The sequence below is a fragment of the Rhinolophus ferrumequinum genome, chromosome 13 (assembly GCF_004115265.2).
Source record: "Rhinolophus ferrumequinum isolate MPI-CBG mRhiFer1 chromosome 13, mRhiFer1_v1.p, whole genome shotgun sequence".
Classification (NCBI taxonomy): domain Eukaryota; kingdom Metazoa; phylum Chordata; class Mammalia; order Chiroptera; family Rhinolophidae; genus Rhinolophus; species Rhinolophus ferrumequinum.
Genome location: NC_046296.1, coordinates 7115266 through 7141398, shown reverse-complemented (window position 1 = coordinate 7141398; position 26133 = coordinate 7115266). Strand labels below are relative to the sequence as shown.

Here is a 26133-nt window from a genome sequence, read left to right as displayed (position 1 = left end):
AAGTGTAAAGAGGCTATTATAATAGTTCAAGCAGGAGATAAAAAGATTTGAACTAAAAAATGAAAGAAAGTAGTAGATTAGAATAGTGATTTTTAGCCTGTCCTCCAGAACCCCAGGGGTGTGGGACAAAGCTGGTGGAAGGGAAGGATATGTGATCTGGGCACCAACCTAGAACTCTTACCGACCCTATGGGAGTTTTCAAGGAAGTATCCCTTTAAAGAAAAGATTCTGCTGCTTAAGGAACAGAGAAGTACACAGTGAAATTTTGTTTTAAAAAAGTTAAGACCATCGTTTGTTTGCAATCTTATTTTTTGTTTCTTAAACTCATACTTGTTTCATATTCCCTTTTTCCATAGTTCTGAGCCTGGATGATCAGGAAAATTGTTTTGTCATTAACTGAAGTAAATCAAATTGTGTATATGTTTAAATGCCAAAGGGTCAGTATCACCAATCCATGCACTAATACTCTTTCTCAAGAAACAAGATAATTCTTGGCCAAAACCATTAGTCGTGCTGAACGCTTTTCTTTTGCTCATTTCATAGAGGGAATCTGCCATGAAATCCTGTTGGCCTTACCTTCCAGTTATATCCCAAATCTGGCCACCTGCAATAACACCGCTTCTATCAACCATCAACATCATCTCCTGCCTTCTACTCTCTCTCCCTGCCTCCGCCCTTGCCTCCCTAGCCTGTTCACTTTCCTTGTGATAGGCATAGTTCCACCTTAAGCCTCGGTAAAGGGTGTTCCCCTGAAATAAGCATGGTTAGTTCTCATGTTTAGGTTTTGCTCAAATGTTACGTTCTCAGTGGGGTCTACCCTGAACTCCTTACTGATAGCCCCCTCCCCTCCCACATGCACATTTTCTAGTCCCTCTTTTCTTGTTCAATTTTTCCCTCTGGCATTTATCTCCTAATATACCCTATAATTTATACACTATGCTGTTTGTCTCCTGACATCAGAGTTTGAGCTCCACAATGGTGGTGATTTTAAAAAAATTTTTGTTTGACTCATTGGTCTATCCTAAGTAACAGAATAGTACCTAGCACATAGTAGGCCCTCAGTACACGTTGTTAAGAAGAAAGGACAACTGAGAGCATAAAACCAGTAAGCTTGGTTACCAGGCTTCTAGCATATAGCAGATTTGAGAAAGTAAGTACAGAAAGGAAGGGATACTGCTAGAACCTGTGTTCCTTGGATCTGAGCCTGTGAGCCTAATTGGCCTGAATAAAATAGGCCTGGAAAGTACTGCATATGCTGTCCCTTTACTAGAAAATCATATTGCACATTCAGACTATTAATTACTGTAAGAACTCCTATAGTAACCTGTTCTTGAACTCACTTGATCACAAAACTCTCTTTTGGTGACTCATTTGCATTGTGGGACATTTGGCAAACAGAGTTTGGGAGGAACCATACTGGAATACTCCTTGTGGGCGTCTTGGAGACTGGCAGTTCCTTTACACTGCTTTTGGTCCGTGACCTGTGCCGCGTCATTCACTGCTGAGCAGTAGGCTAGAGGACCTCAGGCTCAAGACTCCAGCTCTTAGTTACTCCTCTTGACAGTTAAGATCCTTTTAACAGTAAGCTTTTATTTCAGGTATTTGGGAATAAGATGATCATTCCTTCCCTGGATGGAGACCTCTTCCAGTGGGACCGAGACCGCGAGAGCATGGAAACAGTTCCTTTCACAGTTGAATCACTTCTTGAATCTTCTTATAAATTTGGAGATGATGTTGTTTTGGTTGGAGGAAAGTCCCTCACTACGTATGGACTCAGTGCATATAGTGGAAAGGTGAGTGAAACTGTTGAATTTATTTATAGGGGAGAAATCACAATAAGGATAGAAGAAATAATTTATTAAACTATACTATTACTGGGTGAGGTTTATTGAAATATCCCCCCTGAGGATATCATGTATTTTAATAAAAGAACTATAAATTAGAAAATATTATTAAGAGAAACTAGATTTCCAACATAAGAATAAGCAGCAGAGCCAGGATAGCAGGAGGAAGACAATAGATATGTTCTACTGTGTGTCAGGTGCATTTTTTTACACATTATTTTGAAATCTTCACAATATTACTAAGGGTTACATATTTTTCCATTTGGACAGATGAGGAAGCCTCCAAGATGAATAGCAATCCTAATAAGAATAATTGCTACTACTCATTTATTTATCTAGTTTGATCCTATAATAATAAGATCCAAGAAGAAAGTTTGTATTCATTTTACAGATGAGAAAACTGAGACTTTAAAAGGTTCAGAAACTTCCAAGGTCAGATTGGATTTAGATCTGTCTTAAGGCCTAGACTTTCTCTAATATTAGCTCTTAGGATGTAATCATAATCTTTTAAGATTGGGTCTTGTAACATAAATCCATTATTGGGAGTAACTAACTAAAAAACATCTTTTTAAGAAAGGGAAAAAAAAAAAATCTTTTTTTAACCCTTTAACACCTGGATGTGTGAATATTTTTTATATAGACTTAAGACTAAAACAAGGAAGAATAGAAAAATTATCTTCTGACCCTTGAATTTTTCAAACTTTAATGATCCATTATCTAAGTGTTAGGCCCATAGCTCCTTCTTGTTCTTGCAGATGCTTTTCTGCTTCTCTGCCACCTGATTCTGCATTGTATTGAGGAGGCCTTGTGGTCCTCTGTTTACTTCAGTATTCTCATCTGTAAAATGCTACAATCGAACCAGGTCACTTGGTTCTCTGATTTGATGAGCTTCTGCAAAAATCCGGTATTCTAGCAGGCATGCTTCTTTCTGTGAGGGTTTTAGTTTGGCTCATACCTAGAGTTCCTTTTTCTTCCAATGAAGACTTGAACGAGCTACTTTTAAATACTGCAGCTTTTAGAAAAGTTTTGAATTTTAAAAAACTGATACTTCTGTTAGGTGGAAACCCTGAGGTTTGTTTTTTAAAAATTCATCTGGAATTTTATTAATGATATTATTACTAAGATATCATAGCTGGTTATTCATTTCTTCTTGTATAGTCCATAGAAATGGTCACAGTAAGACTAAAATTATCTACATCCTTAAAAATCATTCCCAGAAATAAATATTCATTGGTACTTTTGTGATTCTAACTAACTCATTTTAGGAGATGGTAATCTGATACTTCTTAGGAGTACTTGGGAACTTCTTACACATTTCCTCTTTTTCTATATATAAATTATACAGATTCTTTGGTCTCATGTAACTTGCCTTTTTTTGTTTTTAAAACTAACTTTATACATTTTTTTCAGGTGAGGTACATCTGTTCAGCTTTGGGTTGTCGCCGATGGGATAATGATGAAATGGAACAAGAAGACATCCTGCTTCTTCAACGTACCCAGAAAACTGTTAGAGCTGTCGGACCTCGTAGTGGCAATGAGAAGTGCGTATTCAGATAATGTGGATGTTGATATCATTTAAAACTAAACCAAGGCCAAAACTTACCAGATTTTTGTCTGTGGAGATTTTTCTAAACAATATAATATATTGGTGCCCTAAAATTTAAGAGAAAAGTAGTCCCTAAATTGAAAATGGCCTCATAATTACTAACAAATTCTGAACTGGACTTCTCATCATATGCTTCAGTATATGGTAACTAGAAGGAGTCCCATACAATGACTATATTAGTTTAGTCTTAGGTTAATGATAATTTTGATAGCCACCTCACTGATAAAAATTTTTCGAGTGCAAAAAGCTCTTAAGACAGAGTTAATGGTGCTTTATTTCAGCTTGGACCTGTTTGACTCTACAGTTCTCTCTGGTGTGCAGATTAATACTTTCTAATTACCCCAACTTAAAAATAATATTTTAGTCTATTCTTAAAGCATAATTTATTTGGTCAAATTCTTTGTTGTTTCCTTTTTCAAATAATGAATTCCTTATGTAATTTTTAGGTAAATATGTAAATATGTGATTAAAGATAAGATGATTGGATAAGATATGCTGGTCCTAAATCATATACATGTGTGTGGTTTTTTTTTAAACCTAATATTTAAATTTTAAATTGCCTGTGTAGTAAAAATAATTTTAGATCTCATCTTTCTCTTTTGAAAGTGAAACAGACTTTCATATTTAATTTAATTTGATGCAATGTAATTTAGTTTCCTTTTCTGAAAACTGTTTTCTCAAACTCAGTGAAGAATATATTTTTTTCTATGTCCACTGAACTGTGAATAGGGCTTTACATTTGCTGGCAACCCGATCTCTTTATATCCTGATAGGATTTTGTTTTTTTAAGTGTTTGAGTGCTTGCTGGGTGCTCAGCTACTTAAGAGCAGATGTTCAACTTAATTAGAATGTTCAGTTACCAGAATATGAAGGGTCTAGTGCAGGGGTGTCTAAACTGCAGCCCGCGGGCCAACTGCGGCTTGCAATCCATTGTTACTTGGCCCGCAGCAAATTCCAAAAATATATTTAGTTTACTTAAATAAACCAGGTGAGGCAATACGTACTTCACCTCGAGTGAGTGGCCCGGCTGTCTGTGTATGATACCGCATATGGCCCTTGGTGAAAACCGTTGAAAAAAGTTTGGACACCCCCTGGTCTAGGGTTCAAGATCCATCCATGTTCCTTAAGAATATATTTTTAAAGAGACGTTGAAATTCTAGGGCCATTTTATATCTAAGTGACAAGATATTATACTGTCAATAGTTAAGTGATTTTTCTATAAATTATAGAGGAAACATAATTATTGCCACTTGATAGGAAACATAATTATTGCCACTGAAACTCAGAAAAGCTTAAATGACTCGTCAGACCTCAGTCAGGAGATTGGCGGGGAGGTGGGATGACCTTCAGGTTTGGGATACTGGGTCACGTTGCCTTTTGGGAACATGGTTTCATATAAATCTAAAATTAATGTATTAAGCTTGCCTGTTTATATTGGTTTATTAGGACATATTGATTTCTCTGCACTTGAATGAAATGTCCCAGACTTTAATTAAGAAGGCAGACTGCATGCTACCTCTTTTTAAAGTGGCTTTGATATGTTTTGAAAAATTCGCTCTCATTTGGAAATGAGAACATTTGTTAAGTTTTGAGAGAAAATCTGTCCCATAGCTGATGTCAGCTCACAACTCTCAGAATCATTGTTTCTAAAAGGTCAGGACAAAGTTATGCCCTCTTGTGGCATAAACTAGCAGAGCGTGCCTTTGCAGAAGATTGTGTTAAGTTGTTCCTTTTCTTATTACAAAAATTGAATGTTTGCTTTTTCACTCTAGACTAGTTCTTTACTTGGTCCCTTTCTTTAAGTGTAAATTTCTAAAACATGCATTTGTAAATTTAAGGTGGAATTTCAGTGTTGGCCACTTTGAACTTCGGTATATTCCAGACATGGAAACTAGAGCCAGATTTATTGAAAGCACCTTAAAACCCAGTGAGAACAAAGAAGAGTCTAAAATTATTTCAGATGTGGAAGAACAGGAAGCCACCACGGTGGACACAGTGATAAAAATCTCCGTTGCTGATTGGAAGGTTATGGCCTTTAGCAAGAAGGGAGGACATCTGGAATGGGAATATCAGGTACCAAAAACCCCTGAGAATTTATGACATGTTTCTTCCTTTCTCGGTTTGACAAAGCATATTAGGTAGAGGGAAGTGACTGCCATTTTACATTTTTAACTTGTGCTCTATGTTTTAGAAATTTGAGGTTTTACATCTGTTAGCATGGCTATTATGAAATAGACGAAAGATAAGTGTTGGTGAACAGTGTACAACAGTTTATCTTTGTACACTGTTGGTGAGAATATAAATTGGCATAGCTATTAATGGAAAACAGTATGGATGTTCCTCAAAAAATTAAAAATAGAACCACCATGTGACCCAGCCATCCACTTCTGGGTATATATCTAAAGGAAGTGAAATCAATATCTTGAAGAGATATTTGCACTCCCATGTTTAGTACAGCATTATTCACAATAGCCAAGATAAGGAATCAGTCCATCAGTAGATAAATGGATAAAGAAAAAGTGTGTATATATACACAATGGAATATTACTCAGCCTTAAAAGGGAATCCTGTCATTTGCGACAACGTGGATGAACCCGGAGGACATTATGCTAAGTGAAATAAGCCAGACAGAAAGATAAATACTACACCATCTCATTTATACATGGAATCTAAAAAAGTGAAACCATAGAAGCAGAGAGTGGAATGGTGATTGCCAGGAGCTGGGGTGTAGGAGAAATGGGGAGATGTTGTTCAAAGGGTTCAAAGTTTCAGTTATGTGGGGTGACTAAATTCTGGAGATCTAATGTACAGCATGGTGATGAGCATAGTTAATAATCCTATATTGCATACTTGAAATATGCTGAGAAAAGAGCTCTTGTTTTAAAAACTTTTTTTTAGCTTTACTGAGGTATAATTGACAAGTAAAAACTAGACATTCGCTGTGTACATTGTGATGATTTGATATACATATACATTGTGAAATGAAGAGAGTAGATCTTAAATTTCTTACCACACACACACACACACACACACACACAATAACTATGTGAGGTGATGGATATGTTAATTAGCTGGATGTGCTAGTCGTTTCACAATGTATACATATATCAAAATATCACATTGTATATCATAAATGTATACTTTTTTATTTGCCAATTTTGCCTCAGTAAAGCTGGAAAAAGAAAAATTAAAAAGAAATTTGTGATTTTAAATGGTATTTTAGCAGTTGGAATACATAAATACTGCTTGAAATTATGTAAAATTTCTTTACTACTTTTGTTTAGTTTTGTACTCCCATTGCATCTGCCTGGTTGGTTAAGGAAGGCAAAGTCATTCCCATCAGTCTTCTTGATGATACAAGTTATGCATCTAATAATGAAATTTTAGAAGATGAAGAAGACATTGTAGAAGCTGCTCGAGGAGCCACAGAAAACAGCGTTTACTTGGGTGAGGAGATGTCTCTTATCTAGTGATAAAACATATCGACATGTAGATTTTACTCCTACATTGTTCCTGCCTACTTCAGGTGTGCCTATAGTAGTTTTAATTCCTAAATATATTCTCTGGCTTAGATTGCCCGTAAGGTTTATACCTTGATATCTATTCCTGCAATTTTTTTCTCATTTATCCAATTCTGAAACTTTTAATTACTGTAACATATTTTTTTCCTCTGAAACCTATATTAGAATGGCTTAAAACTGTTCCCATTATATAGCATGATTTCAAGTTACTTATATATCCCCAAAGTCAAAAACTTTCTACACTCGTATTTGTATTTGCATCTATATCATTTGCTCCTCTCTTAAAGATTATGTTTACTTTTTTCTGTGCATCTGTACAACTTATCTGAAAAATAAAAATAAAATTTTGGTGTGCTTCTGGGCAGTTAAGGCCTTTAATATAACAAATTTTGAAAAACCTTGAATCTAATTATTTGAACTAGTTTCGGTGGTCAAATGCTCACAAAATTCTTTAAGCTCTATTAATGTGCTACCCACCCCTCACTCTAAATGAAACGCAAGAATTTGAAAGATTAACATGGCACGCATGTGTTATGATAATATTTAACTGAATTGTTAGCAATATCTCTGGAATTATGGATGTTTAGGTTTTCTGAAGCAGAAAGTTACTTCATCTAAGTTATTAGTCTCATAGGAGAACAGTGACTTCTTTTCTTTGAATTTTCCTACTGGATGAGTTTTGCAGTAATTACGGAAAATTATTAATCAGTGAGAAAATTGTATGGACCTTGCGTGTAACTTTCTTCCTTTATTTTTGTTGAATAGCCTTTGGGTCAAGTTTGAGTGTTTCAGGCATGATTCTTCTTTGAAAAGAGCTATGTGACAAATGAAAAATAACTGGAATTAATCTAATTGTATTATATCAAAATGAATCTTTTTGAAAAAAATCATTGGTGCTTAATCCTAAACATAATTGACAATGTTCTGGTTTATTCAGGAATGTACAGAGGCCAGCTCTATCTGCAGTCATCAGTCAGAATTTCAGAAAAGTTTCCTACGAATCCCAAGGCCTTGGAATCTGTTAATAATGAAAATGCAATTGTTCCTTTGCCAACAATCAAATGGAAACCCTTAATTCGTAAGTGAATTATAAACTTTTATGAAGTTTATTAACTTGTTAAGAGGCCTAATCATGAATGTCTTTGCCCTAGTTTTGAATATCACAGGACCACAGCTATTATGTACTCTATATTTTCTGATAAATTAGGAATGTATTTCAGATGTTAAGGAATTTTAATTATCAATTAGAACATGATTTCATTGAAACAGCAGTTGCTTCTCTAGAATTCAATGTTAAATTATTTCTCTATACAACTTAAAAAAACTCTTAACCATCCACTGACCATGCCTAAATGTAGCTCTTAACGTACTTATATCAAGAATCTTTATGAAAAACTATCTTGTTGTCCCATCATATTCTTTGAAACATGTAATGAATTGAAATCAAATACTAGGCCACCCAGTTCCTTCAGTTATCTTCTCATACCTTGTGTATGTTTTTGTCACACGTGTCTCATCATATTTTAATTACTTGTTTAGACGATTTCATCTTTTCTATAAGACTGCTTTTCAAGGGAAAGAACCTTGAACTGTTTGCTTGACTTAACATGCTTAAACGGAACTCTGTGGCTGAATATGTTTTTTTGAATGAATGAGGTACATGTGTTTTCATTAAAGTCATAACAGTTAAGATTTTACATTTTCCTTTAGATTCTCCTTCCCGAACTCCTGTCTTAGTAGGGTCTGATGAATTTGACAAATGCCTTAGTAATGATAAGTTTTCTCATGAAGAGTACAGTAATGGAGCACTTTCAATCTTGCAGTATCCATATGGTAAGTATGATTATTTTTGGATTGAAAATGCCAAGTTTTATCTTTTATTTATTTTATGTATTAATTTGAAATTAATTAACAGAATTCAAATGAAAGGCAGTCGTCAATTGGAGGGTAGGAAACAAAATATCTTATGAGGTAATGTTGTGAATGGTGGCCAGGGGTGCAAGCTCCAAAGTCAGATTGTCAGGGTTCACATCCCAGTTTTGCCACATACTAGGTTGGGGACACCTAATGTCACTGTGTCTAGGTTCCTTCATCTGTGAAACAAGGATGGTAATCCTTATATCTATTTATTGGGTTGTTGTGAGGTCTGAGTGAGATAATGCATATACAGTCTTAATTAGCACCGTGCCTGGCACATAAGTGTTTAATAAGCATTAGTTCTTGTTATTCGTTCTTATTTAATTATTAGTCCACGTAGTCTATATAAAATCATTCTGTAAAATGAAGAAAACAGGTGTTCCCTATAGAGCTGTGTGAAAATGCTACAAAATGAGATTATTTTCATTTTGTTCACAGATGAGGGAAATTAGTGCAAAAGTCACGAATAGGTGAACTTGGGCATGAAATACATTCCTATGTATTTAAAGTGGGGTATATTTAGATATGAAAGTCTTTTGAACAGTTAGATATTAAAAAGTCCTCAAATCTGCATTAGACAAAAACATAGATTCCTCATCGGTTACCCTAGATGCTCGAACTGGGAAATTATTATAGAACTTAAATTGATAAAAAGCAGAGGGCTCTGAGCTAGAAATAGCAGTCTTTATCTGATATTGATCAAAATACAAGATAAGGGAGAATTGTGTGATCTGCTCACTTGGTGCAAAATAGACAAAGACAAAACAGACAAGCTGCTTTCTAGGACCAACTCGTTTCGACAGTCTAAAATGGACCAGGCGCCTGGTGGACATGTTTTCCTTTCAGCTTGCGAAGAATGATTCATGATAAAATTTGGTATTTGATTGATACTAAATGAAAGTAAAATTTAAAGTCCTTGAAGGAAGTTTGTGTACTAATTCTTTCTTATATTTAAAGGATTGAATTATTAATGAGGTAATCAATGAGACAGACGTTAAATTTTTTCTAGTCTTATTATTCAGTATAAAGAAAACAAATGATACTTATGGAATAAAGGAAAATATACTTGCATAGTAAAAAAAAGCAGGGTAAATAAGGCTGTTGAAATGTGTTAAAGAAGAGATGAAACTTTTACAAAAGGAATTAATTAGTGTTGTAAGTCATAGGAAAATAGATAATTTTGATAATTAAAGATGAATCTATTTTGGTTTACCTTTTTTAAAAAAAAAAACTTTTAACGTTTGTTTTTGAAGATAATGGTTATTATCTACCATACTACCAGAGGGTAAGAAGCAAACGGAGCACATGGAACACAAAAATCACAGTCAGATTTCTCGACAACCCAAATTACAACAAGAACATCCGCAAAAAGGATCCTGTTCTCCTCTTACACTGGTGGAAAGAAATAGTTGCAACTATTCTGTTTTGTATCATAGCAACAACTTTTATTGTGCGTAGACTTTTCCATCCTCAGCCTCACAGAGTAAGATTATTTTAGAATTAATTTATTTCAAAGTGTTGGGAATTTAGAAAACTAATTGTGTGTGTGGTGGGGGGCCGAGGGATACATTTATATAAGTTTTATCATAAAATAATCATTGTTGCCCGTACGTCATTTCTATTTCCTTACCATTCACTTACTCCTCAACCCATTGCAATCTGGCTCCCACCTCATCATTCATTCCCCTTTAGTTTCACAAGAGAAATGGGGTATTTTGTGTTCTTAGAATGCTTTTATTTTTTTCAATATTATTTATTTAGTTTTCAATGTTATCTTAAAGCCTAAAATTGTTAGCGAACTTCTATTCAGCTTTTTACTGATAGTGCTTTTTTTCTCCCACCTCATCAGCAAAGGAAGGAATCTGAAACTCAGTGTCAAACTGAAAGTAAATATGATTCTGCAAGTGGGGAATCTAATGACAGTAGCTGGAATGACATAAAAAATTCTGGATACGTATCACGGTAAGAGTCTTGTCATAAACCATGTATGTGTCTTGTAGCTTCTCGTGGCAACTATTTGGATCAAAGAAGAAATAGCCTCTAAAATAAGATCTTGTTTAACTGTTGTTGTTTTTTTTTTAAATGTGTATATATCTATGTAAATAAAACATAGACTTTACCCTAAAGTAACTTTAAATTATTCAGAATGGTATGTACACTAAAAATGGATAAAAATAGTGTTGTAAAAGTTTAGAATTTCAGCCACCAAATTAAGTTTTTATCAGATAACTTAGTTATTGAGGGTCTACATGTACTAAGCTCAGCTATTAATAATACCAAATAATAATTGTGTTATTAGACTATGATATAAATCTACATCTGTTACTTAATCCTTAATTATTTATTTCATTTTTATTCTGTCTAGAATAAAAAGTAGAAAAATGGGGAAATATACTAAAAAATGGGGAGGATGGATCATTTTTTGAAAGCAGAAGAGGCAGGTGGGTTACCTAAAAAGGCAATTCAAATAATTTGAAAGTAAGGTAAAAGTAAGAACTCTGTTAGCAATCTGTCACGTGCACAGATTTTGATGCTTTGTGGTACAGGAAATGGTGCTGTGGTTCATTTTTCATATTACATGGATTATTGGTACTTTTTCCCTTTGTTTTGTTATCATACTTAGCACTTCAGTGATATAGGAACAAGGAAAACATATGGCACGTTACTGCTTAATGTCTAGGTGAATGGTTTTATGACAGAAGAGATAGAGAATTATGGCTAAAATGTGTGGCGTTTTGATTATCAGTGGACTTCATTTATCTAAGCTGCATTCATACTGTACTATCAAAAATTGAGAATTTACTATAATCAAGTTTTAACTACTAGTTTCCCAAAGCAGAATTTACTGGGTGACTCACAAATGGTAAGGGCTTTAAGAGCCTTGCTAATAAAGATGCTGACAAATGCATCCGTGGCTGGCAATAGCAGCAGGCCGTGAGCGAGAGGGCGAGCAAGGGACCCGACAACTCCTGGCGGGTACTCCACTACGGAAGGCGTTCATTGTTCATTCAATATTTCCTCTGAACAACTGTGTGTAGGACAGTGATTCAGGCTGTGGGAGAAAAAAAAAGACTGGGCCTGTCCTGGAGGAGCTTAAAGTCTGTGGGGAAAGCTAATACTGGGTACAAAAACATAAGAAAAAAGCCATGCACTAAGTGAGTAACTCTGGCTGTGATGATTCAAGAATGCATCATAAGTGAGGTCATATCTTAATCGAACCTTAAGTCATGCGTGAGTAAGAGTTAGGTACATAGAGACAGGAGGATTGAGCTATGATGAATAAATATATATTTGTAAGGATGTTGTGGAAAGAATTAGAATAACGTGCTCTAAAATTAATGACTTAATTTCATTTTATTCATTATGAAGAGTACAGCTGATTGTTTTTAAAGTACAGGAGCTCTGTAATAATACCTAATGTTTGTTGTTAGGTGTCTGCTAGATTCTGGGCATTATTAAGAGTATGAGTTCTGGATTCAGTCATGAGTCTCAGTCCCAACTTTGTCGTTTACCAACTGGGACCTTAGGCAAGGAGATACTTTACATTTCTAGAGTCTGTAATCATATTTAAGATGTTTTTCTTTTCAGAAGATATATCCATTTTCATATGGATGTTTTCTTTAATATAGGAAGATAACTCACTTGGCCATCCAGGAGTAGCACAGGAACTTGATGGGCTTTTGCAGTTAGGGAGATGGATTTGTACTGAAGTACTTTGACTAGCTATTTTTAGGGATACAGGTGATTACTCTTCATTCTCTGGGAAGGTAATTGGTCCATGGAGGGCTGGGATCTGTTGCCTGTCCTCCTTAACTCCATGCTCTAGCCAGCGAGCCAACTACTAAATTAATAGGAGTGTGTAAATCATAAAGTAATAAACTTGGCCTAATCAGGGACATTAAAGATAATCTAATTCAACTCTTCCCTGACATGGCTGGAAAAATAAGTTCCACAGCATGAATTCATTCATTCATTCATTCATCCATTTATTCATGCATTATTCAAGAGGTATTTGTTAGGCCTTCTGTTTGCCAGGTAAACCCAGACTCTGAAAATACAAAGAGAAATAGGTCTGCGTCCCTGCGTTCAAGGACCCCAGAATTTGGTGGCATTGGAGAGAGTGAGCTGCATACAAAAACTACAAAATATTGAGATTAAGTTTAAATAGTTCAAAGTACTGTGTGCACAGTACTATGAGAACATTAATGTCTGTGGTCTAGGAAGGCCTAACAGAGGTGGCGAGATAAGCAGAATGAAGGTAGAATAGAATTTCATCAAGTGCAAAAAAGTAGGCCATCCCAGGAGAGCACATACATAGCAGAAGCAAAAGCTGCGAAATTGTGGGAGAGCCGGGTGGGAGTTGGCTGGAATAGACAGTGCAGGTCAGTGAGGTCAGGTGTTAAAGGGGGGAGTAGGCTACAGTGTGGAGGTGCATCCGTGACAGACAGCGAGTTAGCTTCTGGCTGAATACCTTTGGTGATGAGCGTGCTGACTTGTGAGGCAACCCAGCCAATTTCAGGTAGCTTTGGTTCCTAGAGCAATTTCTGGCTGAAAAAGTACTGAAGTGTAACAAGATTGATTAAATGTGTTCCATAAAACTTACAGTCACTGACATTAAGGACAGAATATTTTGGTAGGTGATGGAAAGTATTGGATGGGACAGAAGAGTAGTACAATTGGTTTAAGAGCAGGTGATTAACAAGTGATTCCTAGTGAAGCAGAAGCTTTTATACGTTTTATAAATTTCCTAGGAAGAAATTAGAATGTGTTTGCGTAATTTATACAAACAGAAGAACTGCTAATAAAAGAATGCTAGTTGTAGAATTTACACTCTTTATTAAAATAAGTTCTGTGAGGCTTACTGAATTTATACACTTTTATATATCACAAAATAAGATTGAACTGATTAATGCCATACTACAAAATTTTAAACTATTTGCAAACTTTTAAAAATATTTTTTTTTCAGATATCTGACAGATTTTGAACCAATTCAGTGCATGGGTCGTGGTGGGTTTGGAGTTGTCTTTGAAGCTAGAAACAAAGTTGATGACTGCAATTATGCTATCAAGAGAATCCGTCTCCCCAACAGGTAATGGATGGTACTGCTGGTAAACGTGGAGTTAGCACTGTATTATCTAACCCCATAGGCAATATGTCCTTTCTTACTACACTCCATAGAGACTCTAGCAAGCATAGTTTCTGACTTTCTGAATCTTCTGTCGTAAGTGCTATCACGTAACCAGATGTCTAAAAGATGTAATCTACTTTGATTGCTTTGTATCTACTTAAAAATAAATCTGCCTTTGTTTTTGATTCTTAACAACTCAGGACTTTCCCATAGTGAATTTTAATAACTATACACTTTAATACATGGCACCATTTAAAAAAGAATGTATATTTATTGTGGAAAATAAGCAAGAGTATTAAAACAAAAATTATCTGTGTCTTCTCTACTCTTCCCAGTAATAACCACTGTTAACATTATAGAATATTTCCTTTTGATTTGTTTTCTGGTCATAAAATAACTTTGCAGTGTCCATCTTTTATATAAATTTTTGATCACATCTGCTTCCTTAGGGTAGAGTCTTAGAAATAGGATTTGTGGCTCAGAATAGTGTGATGCTTAAAAGGAGCTTCCAATAATACATTGCTTCCCACATATTATAGAAGGCTCCTGTGGATTCTTCATTAAATGTGCACCAGCAGGACTGTACTTCTAACTGGTAGTTAAATGCTCTGTCCAATAGATGGGGACACAGAAATGGCATGGTTTGAGTACACGGGACTAATTCTTTTCTTTGGTCTATAATTTTTCATATGTGCAAGGCACCTCCTAGGGTATACAATTAAGATAATTAAGAAAGGCTTCTGTGCTCAAGAACTTATAACTATTTGATGCTTTCGTATTAATTTTGTATATATATATATATATATATATATATACACTCAAATAATTGCAGTGCAAGGAAGATTGTGACCCGTGGCTTTGCTAAATAAATAGCTTCTCATGAAAAAAGCGTAGATGTAGCTGAGTGGGAGAAAAGGAAGGCAAGCTTTATGGAGGCAGTGACGTCTGTGCTGAATGTTCGAGAGTAGCTTGTACCTCAGTAGACAGATGTTTAGGTAAAGGATGGCCAAGTACATGGAAGGGCCTGGGCAAACACGAGAAGGTGGTAAAGAGAATAGTGAGTGTTCTGGCGTGGGGACAGCAAAGGGTAAGAATGGGGGAGTATGGGAGAGGGGAAAGAAGATGGGAAAGATTGGGTCCAGCACCTGAAATGTCAAGCAAGAAGAATGACGTGATTGAAGTGGAGGTGACTCTGGAGGTGGTGTGTCGATGGCTGTATGAGGAAAGGGACATAGACAAGAATGTTTGTTAGGAGGTTTCTTTTGGCAAAAATTTAGGATACAGAGGATACAGAACATTAATGCAGCAGCAGTGGGGACGGATGAGAAAGGAATGAGTATGAGGGATTGAAAAGGAGGAGCTGGTAGGAGTTGGTAAGAATGTGAGGATTTAGGAGGCAATGAATTCAGACGCCTACGAGGATTCTCAGAGAGTGGGGGACATAACAACAAGGCACAGCGGGAAACATGGGAGGAGCTGACCACCTCCTGGGGAGGGAGGAGGGTATAACTTGTACTTATTATATTGTTTCAGATGATAGTGGGGTCCCTAGAAATGTGATTAGATTCATCAGAAAAGCTGTCAAGGCAAAAGATGAAATCCAGATGCTTTTCTAGTTAAACTTCATTGCCTATAAATGATACTTCATATTGATTAAATGTATAAAGAAGGTTGAGGCTTGCTTTAAACAAACAAACAAACTTGTCCTAGGACAAGCTTTTTGGATTATAATATGTCCCTTGTTGGGGGGTCATTCTCCATCCTCCAGAGCTGTGATGCTGAGCTCTTTCTTCTGAATACTTCACTTATGCCCCTTCATCCTTCTATTCATTAACAAACGTTAAGCAGTAATCTTTAAGGATCTGTAGTCATTCTTTTTTAGTCAGCCAAGGTTTGAATGAAGCAATAGATGTGCTTGTAGCACTTACTTTTAGAAGGAAAAAAAAACCAAAAAACCTAAAATGACGTGTATTTTTTTAACTGCAGGACTTACTATGTGGCTTTTTAGAATCATCCACTAGGTTAATTCATCTGTTTATAATTTTACATTCAGGGGAGAATTTTATTTCTCACTACTGGATATGATTACTCTGCATGCAGATCAAAGCACCCTTCAGTGTCTTCTGTTTTCCTCTTTTTCAGGGAATTGGCTCGGGAAAAGGTAATGCGAGAAGTTAAAGCCTTAGCCAAGCTTGAACACCCAGGAATTGTTAGATATTTCAATGCTTGGTTGGAAGCACCACCAGAAAAATGGCAAGAAAAAATGGATGAAATTTGGCTGAAAGATGAAAGGTAACATTGTTAGACATAGACATAAAAACTAGAATTTTCTTTCAGGTTAGTTTTTTGCTTATGTGAACAAAATATCATTTGTAAAACTTTAGAGGTGATTTTTTTTTAAAAAGAAAAATAACAGCAAATTACTCTTATCATACTTTGGAACGTTCTCTAGTCACTTGTTAAGTGAAAGTTCATTTAGTATTTAAACATGAATTTTTCTTCTTTTTTGTCTAGAACATGAATTTTTTAAATTAAATTTATTTGGGTGACATTGGTTAATAACATAAGTTTGAAGTGTACAATTCTATAATACATCATCTGTATTGCCCTGTGTACTTACCACTCAAAGTCTAGTCTCCCTCTGTCACCATATATCTGATCCTTTTTACCTAACTCTTCCTCTTTCCCCCACCCCTTCCCCTCTGGTTGTTGTATTTGATTTGCTAGTACTTTGTTTAGGATTTTTGCATCTGTGTTCCTAAGAGATATTTGGTGTGTAATTTTCTTTTTTTGTGTTGTCCTTGCCTGGTTTTGGTACCAGGGTAATTTTGACCTCATAAAATGAGATAGGAAATACTGCCTATTCTTCAATTGTTTGGAAGAGTTTGAGAAGGACAGGTATTCAATCATCTTTGAATATTTGGTAGAATTCACTAGTGAAGCCATCAGGTCCTGGAATTTTACTTTTTGGGAGGCTTTTGATGATTTTCAATTTCCTTACTGTTGATTGGTATATTTAGATTTTTCTATTTTAGTTCATCATGATTCAGTCTAGAAAGGTTATATATTTCTAAGAACTTGTCCATTTCTTCTAGGTTACTGAATTTGGTGGTATATAGCCTTTCATATTATTCTTATATTGTCCTTTGCATTTCTGTGGTGTCCATTGTAACTTCTCTTTCATTTCCGATTTTATTTGAGTCTTTCTCTTTTTTTCTTAGTGAGTCTAACCAGAGGTTTGTCAATTATATTAATCTTTTCAAAGAACCAGTTCTTTGTTGCATTAATTGTCTTTTTGTTCTCTCTTTCATTTAATTATTCTCCTCCAATTTTTTTTTAAATTTCCTTCCTTCTACTGACTTTTGGCTTTGTTCTTTTTTTTTCCTAGTTCTTTAAGGTGAATGTTAGATTGTTTATTTGAAATTTTTCTTGTTTCTTGAAGTATTCCTATAATGCTATAAACTTCCCTCTTATTACTGCTTTTGCTGCATCCTCAAAATTTTGGTATATCATATTGTCATTCTCATTTGTCTATGTATCTTTTGATCTCTTATTTCTTCTTTGACTGAGTCATAGCATGTTGTTTAATCTCCACATATTTTGGTTTTTCCAGTTTTCTTTTTGCAGTTGGTTTCCAGTTTCAAAGGGTTGTGGTTAGAGAATAAAATTGTTATGATTTCAGTCTTCTTAAATGTGTTGAGGCTAGTTTTGTGCCCCACCATATTGTCTGTCTTTGAGAATGTTCCATGTGCACTAGAGAAGAATGTATGTTTTGGGATGACAAGCTCTGTAAAAATTTGTTTTAATGTGTCATTTGTTTAATGTGTCCATTTGTTTTAATGTGTCATTTAAGGCTAATATTTCCTTATTGATTTTCTATTTGGATGATCTATCCATTTCTGTCAATGGAGTACTTAGGTCCTGTATTAAAATTGCATTTTTTGTCATTTTCCTCCCTTTTGTTCTGTTAGTAATTGCTTTATATATTTTGGTGCTCCCAAGTTGGGTACATATATATTAATAAGTGTAATGTCTTCTTGATGTTTGTCCCCTTTGTCATCATAAAATGTTCATCTTTGTCTCTTGTTACCTTTTTTATCTTGAAATCTATTTTGTCTACTATAAGTATGGCTACACCATCTTTTCTCTGGATGCCATTTGCATGGAGTATCATAGTCCACACCTTCACTTTGAGTCTCTGTTTGTCTTTGCAGCTGAGATGTGTCTCCAAAGGCAGCCTATAGTTACATTTTGTTTTTTTAATCCATCCCAGTACTCTGTGCCTTTTAACTGGTGGGTTCAGCTATTTACATTTAGGGTGATTATTAATATATGAAGATTTCCTATAGCTATTTTATCTTTTATTTTTAATAGTTCTGTGTCTTTATTGTTTGTTTTCCCTTGTGTTTCTGTTATTTTGGTTTGGTGGTATTATATGATTTTGTCCTCCATTTCCTCTTTCTTATGTTATGTGCCTCAGTTCTAGATTTTTATTTTGTGGTTGCCATTAGGTTTATGCAAAAAAAACAGTTGCAGGGCCCGGTGGCTCATGCGGTTAGAGCTCCATGCTCCTAACTTCGAAGGCTGCCGGTTCGATTCCCACATGGGCCAGTGGGCTCTCAACCACAAGGTTGTCGGTTCAACTCCTCGAGTCCCGCAAGGGAAGGTGGGCAGCGCCCCCTGCAACTAAGACTGAACACGGCACCTTGAGCTGAGCTGCCGCTGAGCTCCCGGATGGCTCAGTTGGTTGGAGCGCATCCTCTCAACCACAAGGTTGCTGGTCCGACTCCCGCAAGGGATGGTGGGCTGTGCCCCCTTCAACTAGAAAACAGCAACTGGACCTGGAGCTGAGCTGCGCCCTCCACGACAAAGTCCTGTTCCCCTTTCCCAATAAAATCTTAAAAAAAAAAAAAAAAAAAAAAAGTTTCATAGGTACAGTAGTCCTCTTTCTTCTGATTGCATCTTATCTCCATTCACCTGAGCAAATTCAGTCCTTCCCCCCGCTTTTATGTTTTTGTTGTCACAAATTATCCCTTTTTATGCTGTGTGTTCATTTCCAAATTGAAGAAGCTGTTGTTTTTTTTATTTTTTTTAAATGCTTTTACCTCCTTTAATCTTTATGTTATATTTAAGTATTGAATAGCCTATTCTGAACTAGAGTTGTAATTTCTGCTTCCGTCTGTCAGTCATCTTACTCACAGTTTTGCATCCTTTGGTATTTTGTTTCAGGCAAAAGAGCTTCTTTCAGCATTTGTTGTAATGCAATTATTGTGGTAAATTTCCTTTATATGTCTGGGAAAGCTTTTATTTCTCCTTCGTATCTAAAGGATAACTTTGCTGGATATATCATTCTTGGGTGGTGATTTCTCTCTTTTAATAACTTGAATACTTGGTTCCACTCTCCCCTAGCTTGTAAGGTATCTGCTGACAAATCTGATGAAATTCTAATGGGGTTTACCATCTTCTTTTCCTTCTCTGCTTTGAGAATTCTTTCTTTGTCTTTAATTTTGGACAATTTTAATACAATGTGCCCTGGAGAAGGGCACATTTTTGGATTGAGATAATTAGGTGTTTTGTTACCTCCTTGGATTTGAAGATCCCTTTCTTTACATAGAGTTGGAAAGTACTTGTCAGTTATTTTTGGAATTAGGCTCTCTGTTCCCTTCTCCTTCTCTTCTGCTGGTATACCCATTATGCTTATTCTTACATTGCTCTTTCTAAAGGAGTCAGATCGTTCTAGTAGAGTTCTTTCTTTCTTTCTTCTTTCCTTCCTTCTTTCTTTCCTTCCTTCCTTCCTTCCTTCCTTCCTACCTTCCTTCCTTCCTTCCTTCCTTCCTTCTTTCTCTCGATTCTCTCTATTCTTCCATCTGAGTCATCTCTAGGTTTCTATCTTCAATATTACTAATGCTTGCCTCCATTAGATTTGCTCTATTTCCTAAACTTGGTAATTCATTCTTCATTTCATTTATTGAGTTCCTCAACTTCAGAATTTCTTTTTGGTTCTGTTTTTATATCTTCAATCTCTTTGGTGAAGTAATTTTTTTGTTGTTTTTTGCTTTTATTTCTGAGCTCTTTAAATTGCTTTTCTGAGTTTTCTATAGTGCACTTAATTTTTTTTAGAACTGCATCTTAAATTCTCTGTCATTTAAATCACAGTCTTCTGTGTCTTTAATTTTATTTTCTGGAGATTTTTCATTTTCTTTCTGAGTTCCCTTGTTACGTTGGTTATTCATGGTGCTTGATGGATTATTTCTCTGCTTGGGCACTTGTGGGAATGAAATATTATTTTTAAAGTATTTGACTCTTAACTGTGTAGCAAGTTGATAAGTAGAGGTTTTTCTTTGTTTACCAGTAGGTGTTGCTGAAGCACAAATTTTTATTTTTTCTTATCTGCACTGCTGGTGCTTTCAGGAATCTCTGTGGGGCCGTGTCGCCTCTGTAGTGGAAAACACCCCATATTCATTGAGGAGGTGGGCTTCACCTTTACAACCCGGTTGCCTTGGTCTCAGGACACCACCTCCGTGGTGGGCTGTGGCAGGTTACGGTCTCCTGACCTGTGTGTTTCTGAAGCCACCTTTCTGTAGTTAGAAGCGGCTCTGTTTGCATTGATTCAGTTGCCTCTACCAGGGTCCACAGATGGGTAGGGGAGGGGTGGGCATTGGGAAGTGGGTTTGCACATCTGTGGCTCTGTTCTTTCTAGTGGGGTTAGCTGCAATGAGTACAGACCTCTTAGGCTGGAAAGTTTTTCTTGCCCTTTTGCAATCTGCCGAGTAAGGATTTTATTGCCAGGTGGGGCAGGAAGGGATGGGTTGGGTGGGTTCCTCCATTTGCAGAATCCTTTGTCTAGTGATGGTGGATTGTGGAATGCTGCCACCGTTTGTATCACTTCTCTGCCCCTGATCCTTCTCTGCCCCCATTGGGCTCAGCCTCAACTTGCACCGGCCACCCAGACCCAATTGCTGCCTCTGCCCCTCCAGTTCTCCCAGTGGGGTCATACTGCGACCCATCACTGCTACCGCCCCTGCTGGGGTCTTGGCAAGCACCAGATTGGGTCTGCAGCTCCTATCTCTGTCCTTCCATGTCCTGTCCCCACTCTTTGCCTGACTACCTTAAGAAGTCTCAATGAGCACATCTGTCAGACACATTGTGTATTGAACAGGGAACCCTTTGTTAAAGTGTAGCTGTCCAACTTGTTGTAACTTCAAGAGGAGACACCTGGAGGTCCTTTCACACCACCATGCTGCTGACATCACTGATGCAGAACATAAATTTTTGAAGTTATTAGTAGATAGGGCTCTATGAATTGTAATTCACTGAGGGATTTACAGTGGCTTTTCAAGTAGTTTTCAACATTTTCAGTTAAAAATACATGAACTTATGCAACCGGAAGGTAATTCCCATATTAAATATGCTGTGTTATAAGAGGGAAGGCCCTTTTAAAAATTACTAAATGAGAACAAAGAGGAAGCAGGTTGCAAACAGCTAGAGTAAAATTCCTGTCTAGAAGCACCAAAAACAGCCCTCGTTACAGTGACACTTGTTATAGACTCGGCCAATAAGCAACCCATGGAAGGATCACGTGACATGGCCCCTCGTCTCCAGGCCCTGTGAGCTAGGGCTTCAGAGTCACAGCCACTGAGGGGTCCTGTCCTTGTTTTTCCTTCTGTGCTTTGTGTTTTGCATGAAGACCTTGGCTGCCTTAGCATGACTGTCCTAGATAATCTTTCCAAGTTGAAAATTAAGTTTTTTAGGAAGAATGGATGGAATGTAATATTCTTTGTCTCATATAGCATGTTTTTATTTAATCTGTATGTTGTTTGTCTTTGGGTAGCTGGCTTTATTGTAGTTGAAGCTTTCAAAACTAATTGAATCCACACATATTCACTCTCATCCCTGTGTATTTCTCCCACTTTTAGCACAGACTGGCCTCTCAGCTCTCCTAGTCCAATGGATGCACCATCAGTTAAAATACGCAGAATGGATCCTTTCTCTACAAAGGAACACATTGAAATCATAGATCCTTTACCACAAAGAAGCAGGTCTTTTTCAGTAGGGATTTCCTGTGGCCACACAGGAAGTTCATCTGAGAGCGAGTTCTCTCCACTAGAATTTTCAGGAACGGACGGTGGAGACTCCAGCGAGTCAGTGGATGCAGCACACAACCTCCAGGACAGTTGCCTTACAGACTGTGATTTGGAAGGTGGCACTGTGGATGGCACTGATGACGGGCACACCTTTGAACTTTGTCCTTCTGAAGCCTCTCCTTATGGAAGGTCAAGGGAGAGAACCTCCTCTTCTATAGTATTTGAAGATTCAGGCTGTGATAACGCGTCCAGTAAAGAAGAGCTCAAAACTAACCGACTGCACGTTGGCAACCATTGTGCTCACAAACTAACTGCTACTAAGCATTCCAGTAGCATATCTTCTTCGGAACCCACGCTGTCTATTTCTCTTCCAAGACCAACCACTCTGAGTCTAGATCTCACTAAAAACACTGCGGCAAAACTCCAGCCCAGCTCACCAAAGGTGTATCTTTACATTCAGATGCAGCTGTGTAGGAAGGAAAACCTCAAAGACTGGATGAACAGCCGATGCACCATAGAGGAGAGAGAGAGGAGCATGTGTCTGCACGTCTTCCTGCAGATCGCGGAGGCGGTGGAGTTTCTGCACAGCAAAGGGCTCATGCACAGGGACCTCAAGGTCTGTACTTCTGAGCCATCACCCAGGGTTTCACTCCGACGTGCTGTGCAGTATGTGCGGTATTTGTGGGTTTTAACTGAAGTACGCGTAAGAGTGGAGGAGAGTGAAGGCGTTGGGAGCAGAGGTCTGGGAAAGTGGCCTGAAGGGGCCTGCTGCAAAAATAAGAAATCTCTTGTTTTAAAAACCTCAGCAAATCGTGAATTCTCCTCTATAATGTGTTTTTATGTCCAGTAAAAAGTATTCCTAATCTCCTGAAGGAAAAAAATATATATATGTGAAATCCACCAGGAGCAAATAGACTTTTTCTCACGGCTTTGAGTAACCCTGACACAGGTTCCCGTAGGGCCCTGAGGTAGCAGAATGAAATTATGCTTTTTACCCCTGTTCCCCAACTGTTTAGGCTTTGGGGAAGGAGGAGAGAAGCTGGATGATGAAAGGTGGCCCACGGTTAGCCAGGGGATTACAGCTCTAAAACCCTTGAATCTATTTTCAGTATATACAGTATTGGATATTGTAGCAAAGCATTATGCTAAGTTACATAAGATTCGTACTAAAACGTGCAGTATTTCCTCAGTATGTTTCTGAAATAAGGACATAGAACTTTTATTTAACTGATTTCTGCCATATTCCGTATGCTCATAGAGATCATCATAGCAAACGTAGATGTGTAGTGAATATGTCAATATTTTTCTGATGGAAGTAGCTTAAATTCTTGATAGATTTGGACTCATTTTAATTACTTTCAGTTTTGTTCTATGTAACCACAAACTTGTTTCAGGCAATCAAGTAGCTATTTGGATGAGTTATTTTCTTCTAAAATCAGTGGGTTTTTTAATCCTTGAATATATTTTAAGAGTTTGGAATAGCAGGGAGAAAAATTAGAAATAATTCCTCTTTTCCAAAGTAATTGTTTGTGAATTATACATAATCACTATGCTTCAGCGATTTTGATATGGGCCAAAACTGATTGCCAAGAATGATTCTTCACTGAATGAGAAGTTCACAGATGATTTATTTTGGTTAGAAGGGCGAAGGTTACCAGGAGGCTAGATACCCCTAAACTTGAAAGAGTGCTGGCTATTGGAACACGGTAAACATTTATCATTTGGTTGAACCCTATTAGCTGATACACACATTTTTCTTGTACTTAACACTTACTGTATACACAGAATGCCAAGTTGAAAGGCATGGAATTATGTTTTCACTAGTTTTAAATATTCTGCTGATTTTATAATGTTAATGAGATATTGGTGAATATTTGTTTGATGCTAAAAATGTTGTCTAAAGATTTTTCCTGTATTTCTTTATGCACCAAAATAATTTCAAGAAGAACATTGATTTTCCTGTTTTTTCCTAGAAATCAAAAAGCTTATTCTTTTCTAGAGATAAATTCCTTCTAAAGATTTCTAGTGAACCAGAAAAAACAATCCCCCCAAGATTTTTATTCCCAGGTGAAAAAGTCATGCGTTCTGTTCGTTCTGACCTGTCTTTGAGCTCAATATTAAGCTTCCTAGGCTCTCTCCCCGTTTTGTTTTTTGGTCACGTTTTTGTCATCAGCACCCTCTGGCCCCTGATTCTCCAGACTTCTAATCTTAATTCTTCTCTTCATTCAAGCTACACTGGGATTTTTTTTTATCAGTTCCTTAAATATACAGTGTCCTCAGAGAACCTGGTATTTCTCGGTCATAATTCTTATCACAGTCATATTATCTATCCCCTGGTTTCCACAGGGGCACGAGCCATGTCTGTTCACCTACTGTATCCTTAGTACAATGGCTGAGACATTCTGTATGCTCATATCATTTCATTTTGAATATTCTCTTGTTTGTAACCAAAATCGTTAATAATAATTTAATCAAAAAAGGAAATGTATTGGCCCTCGTAACTGAACTGTCCAAGATTCAAGTAAAGCTTGATCTAAGATCAAGTGATGTGGCCAGGACATGGTTCCCCTGCCTCTCACCCCATTTCTTGTTTCCATTTCAAGCAGGCTGTCCCTTCGCAGTCTCAGGACTGCTGCCAGCGAGTCTCAGGGCCACGTGTTTTACGTGGTTTGGAGTAGTGGGTGGAGGTGGGGGGGAAAGTATGGGTAGCTCTTTCCCCTACTATTGACCGGAAGGCCTGGGTTCCCTTCCAATTGCTATGGGCCAAGGACACACACCCATCTCTAAACCAGTGTCCTGACCAGGAGATGGGATTAAGCTGATTGGTTTATGCCACCTCCGATACAGTCCGCCAGAAGCATGGGGTTGCTGCACAGTAGGGAAGGAGAGAGTTCCCAAAGTCAAGTCAGGATACTTCTGGTGGAAGCACGGGGATAGATGCTGGAGAGCCGAAAAATAAATCAATTTTTAAAAAGTATTACAGTGTTCGGTAAAGAATAGCAGATGATAGGAGAGGGAAAGAACGATGAAATTTAAGGCAGCATCGTCTATTATTGCCTCTCATACAAGGTTATTTGTGGGAGAGCAGGGGGTTATTATTGTAGACTGGTTATGTGCAATAACTCACGCATTGCTTCAAAGTCAAAATTGTACAGTGGTAGTTTGGAGTTTGGGAATAAAATGTCATTTGTCTGGCAGTATTTGAAGCCTGATGAAATTCAATTTCATGAGCTCACTGGCTTCTTTTTGCCTTATTTCAAGGGCTGTGAATGGTGGTCATGTTAGCAGGGGTTAGAGTAGGTTCTGAGGGAAACATGATATATTTCATGAAGGGGACTTTGAATTTGAGGAGCCCGTGAGAAATTTGGTTAGCTGTATCTTCTAAACAGTTGCCCATGAGAGTCTAGAATTCGGGACAGAGGTCTTAGAATATATGGGAGCATGTGGGTATTCGAAGAGGCAGTACAAGGGAGTATTAGGAGCTCTGATTCTCCATGAGAGCCTCCTTTCCGATCACAGACACAAACCCCACTACCAGCTGTGCTAGTCATTCAACAGACAGCAGTGATCGCCTGCCACAGGGCACGAACTGTACAGAATGCTGGACCTGTGGTCGCGAAGCAGAAGTCCTTTTCTCTTGGAGCCAGACGCCTGAGTTTGAATCTCTGCCCCACCACTCACTGCCTGGGAACCTTGGGCAGTTAACTTCTCTGGGCTTCAGTTTTCACATCTGTACAATGAAGGACTAATAGAACTAACAGGGTTATATCATATGAGTGAATAGTAGTAAACAGCTCAGATGGCTTTGGTATATTGCAAGTGAGATAGATGCATTTGCTGTTATCTTTACTATCATTATAATCATAAATTAAGTCATAAATGTAGAGAAACTTACCAGAGGGAGAGTACATAGAATAATAACATTGAGCATTAAGTAGAATACCCTAGGGAATGTCAGTCTGTAAGGGTTTAAATAGATGCTAACTATTTGCTAACTCATGAGCTAAATGGCAAAATGTAAATGCTAACTCC

The 26133-nt window shown here is 37.1% G+C and overlaps 1 protein-coding gene across 2 annotated transcripts in view; it reads left to right on the top strand.

Moving 5' to 3' along the window:
• The window catches only part of EIF2AK3 (eukaryotic translation initiation factor 2 alpha kinase 3), a 73292-nt gene that overhangs the window by 31016 nt on the left and 16143 nt on the right, over positions 1-26133 (top strand). The window contains exons 3-13 of one of the 2 annotated variants that reach the window (XM_033124875.1): positions 1599-1793; positions 3255-3385; positions 5289-5523; positions 6735-6897; positions 7909-8049; positions 8682-8804; positions 10142-10371; positions 10738-10850; positions 13856-13978; positions 16160-16309; positions 21934-22717. In XM_033124875.1, the coding sequence (XP_032980766.1) occupies positions 1599-1793; positions 3255-3385; positions 5289-5523; positions 6735-6897; positions 7909-8049; positions 8682-8804; positions 10142-10371; positions 10738-10850; positions 13856-13978; positions 16160-16309; positions 21934-22717 (2388 nt within the window). The remainder of the gene's footprint in view (positions 1-1598; positions 1794-3254; positions 3386-5288; positions 5524-6734; positions 6898-7908; positions 8050-8681; positions 8805-10141; positions 10372-10737; positions 10851-13855; positions 13979-16159; positions 16310-21933; positions 22718-26133) is intronic. The other variant, XM_033124876.1, reaches the window with a different exon arrangement.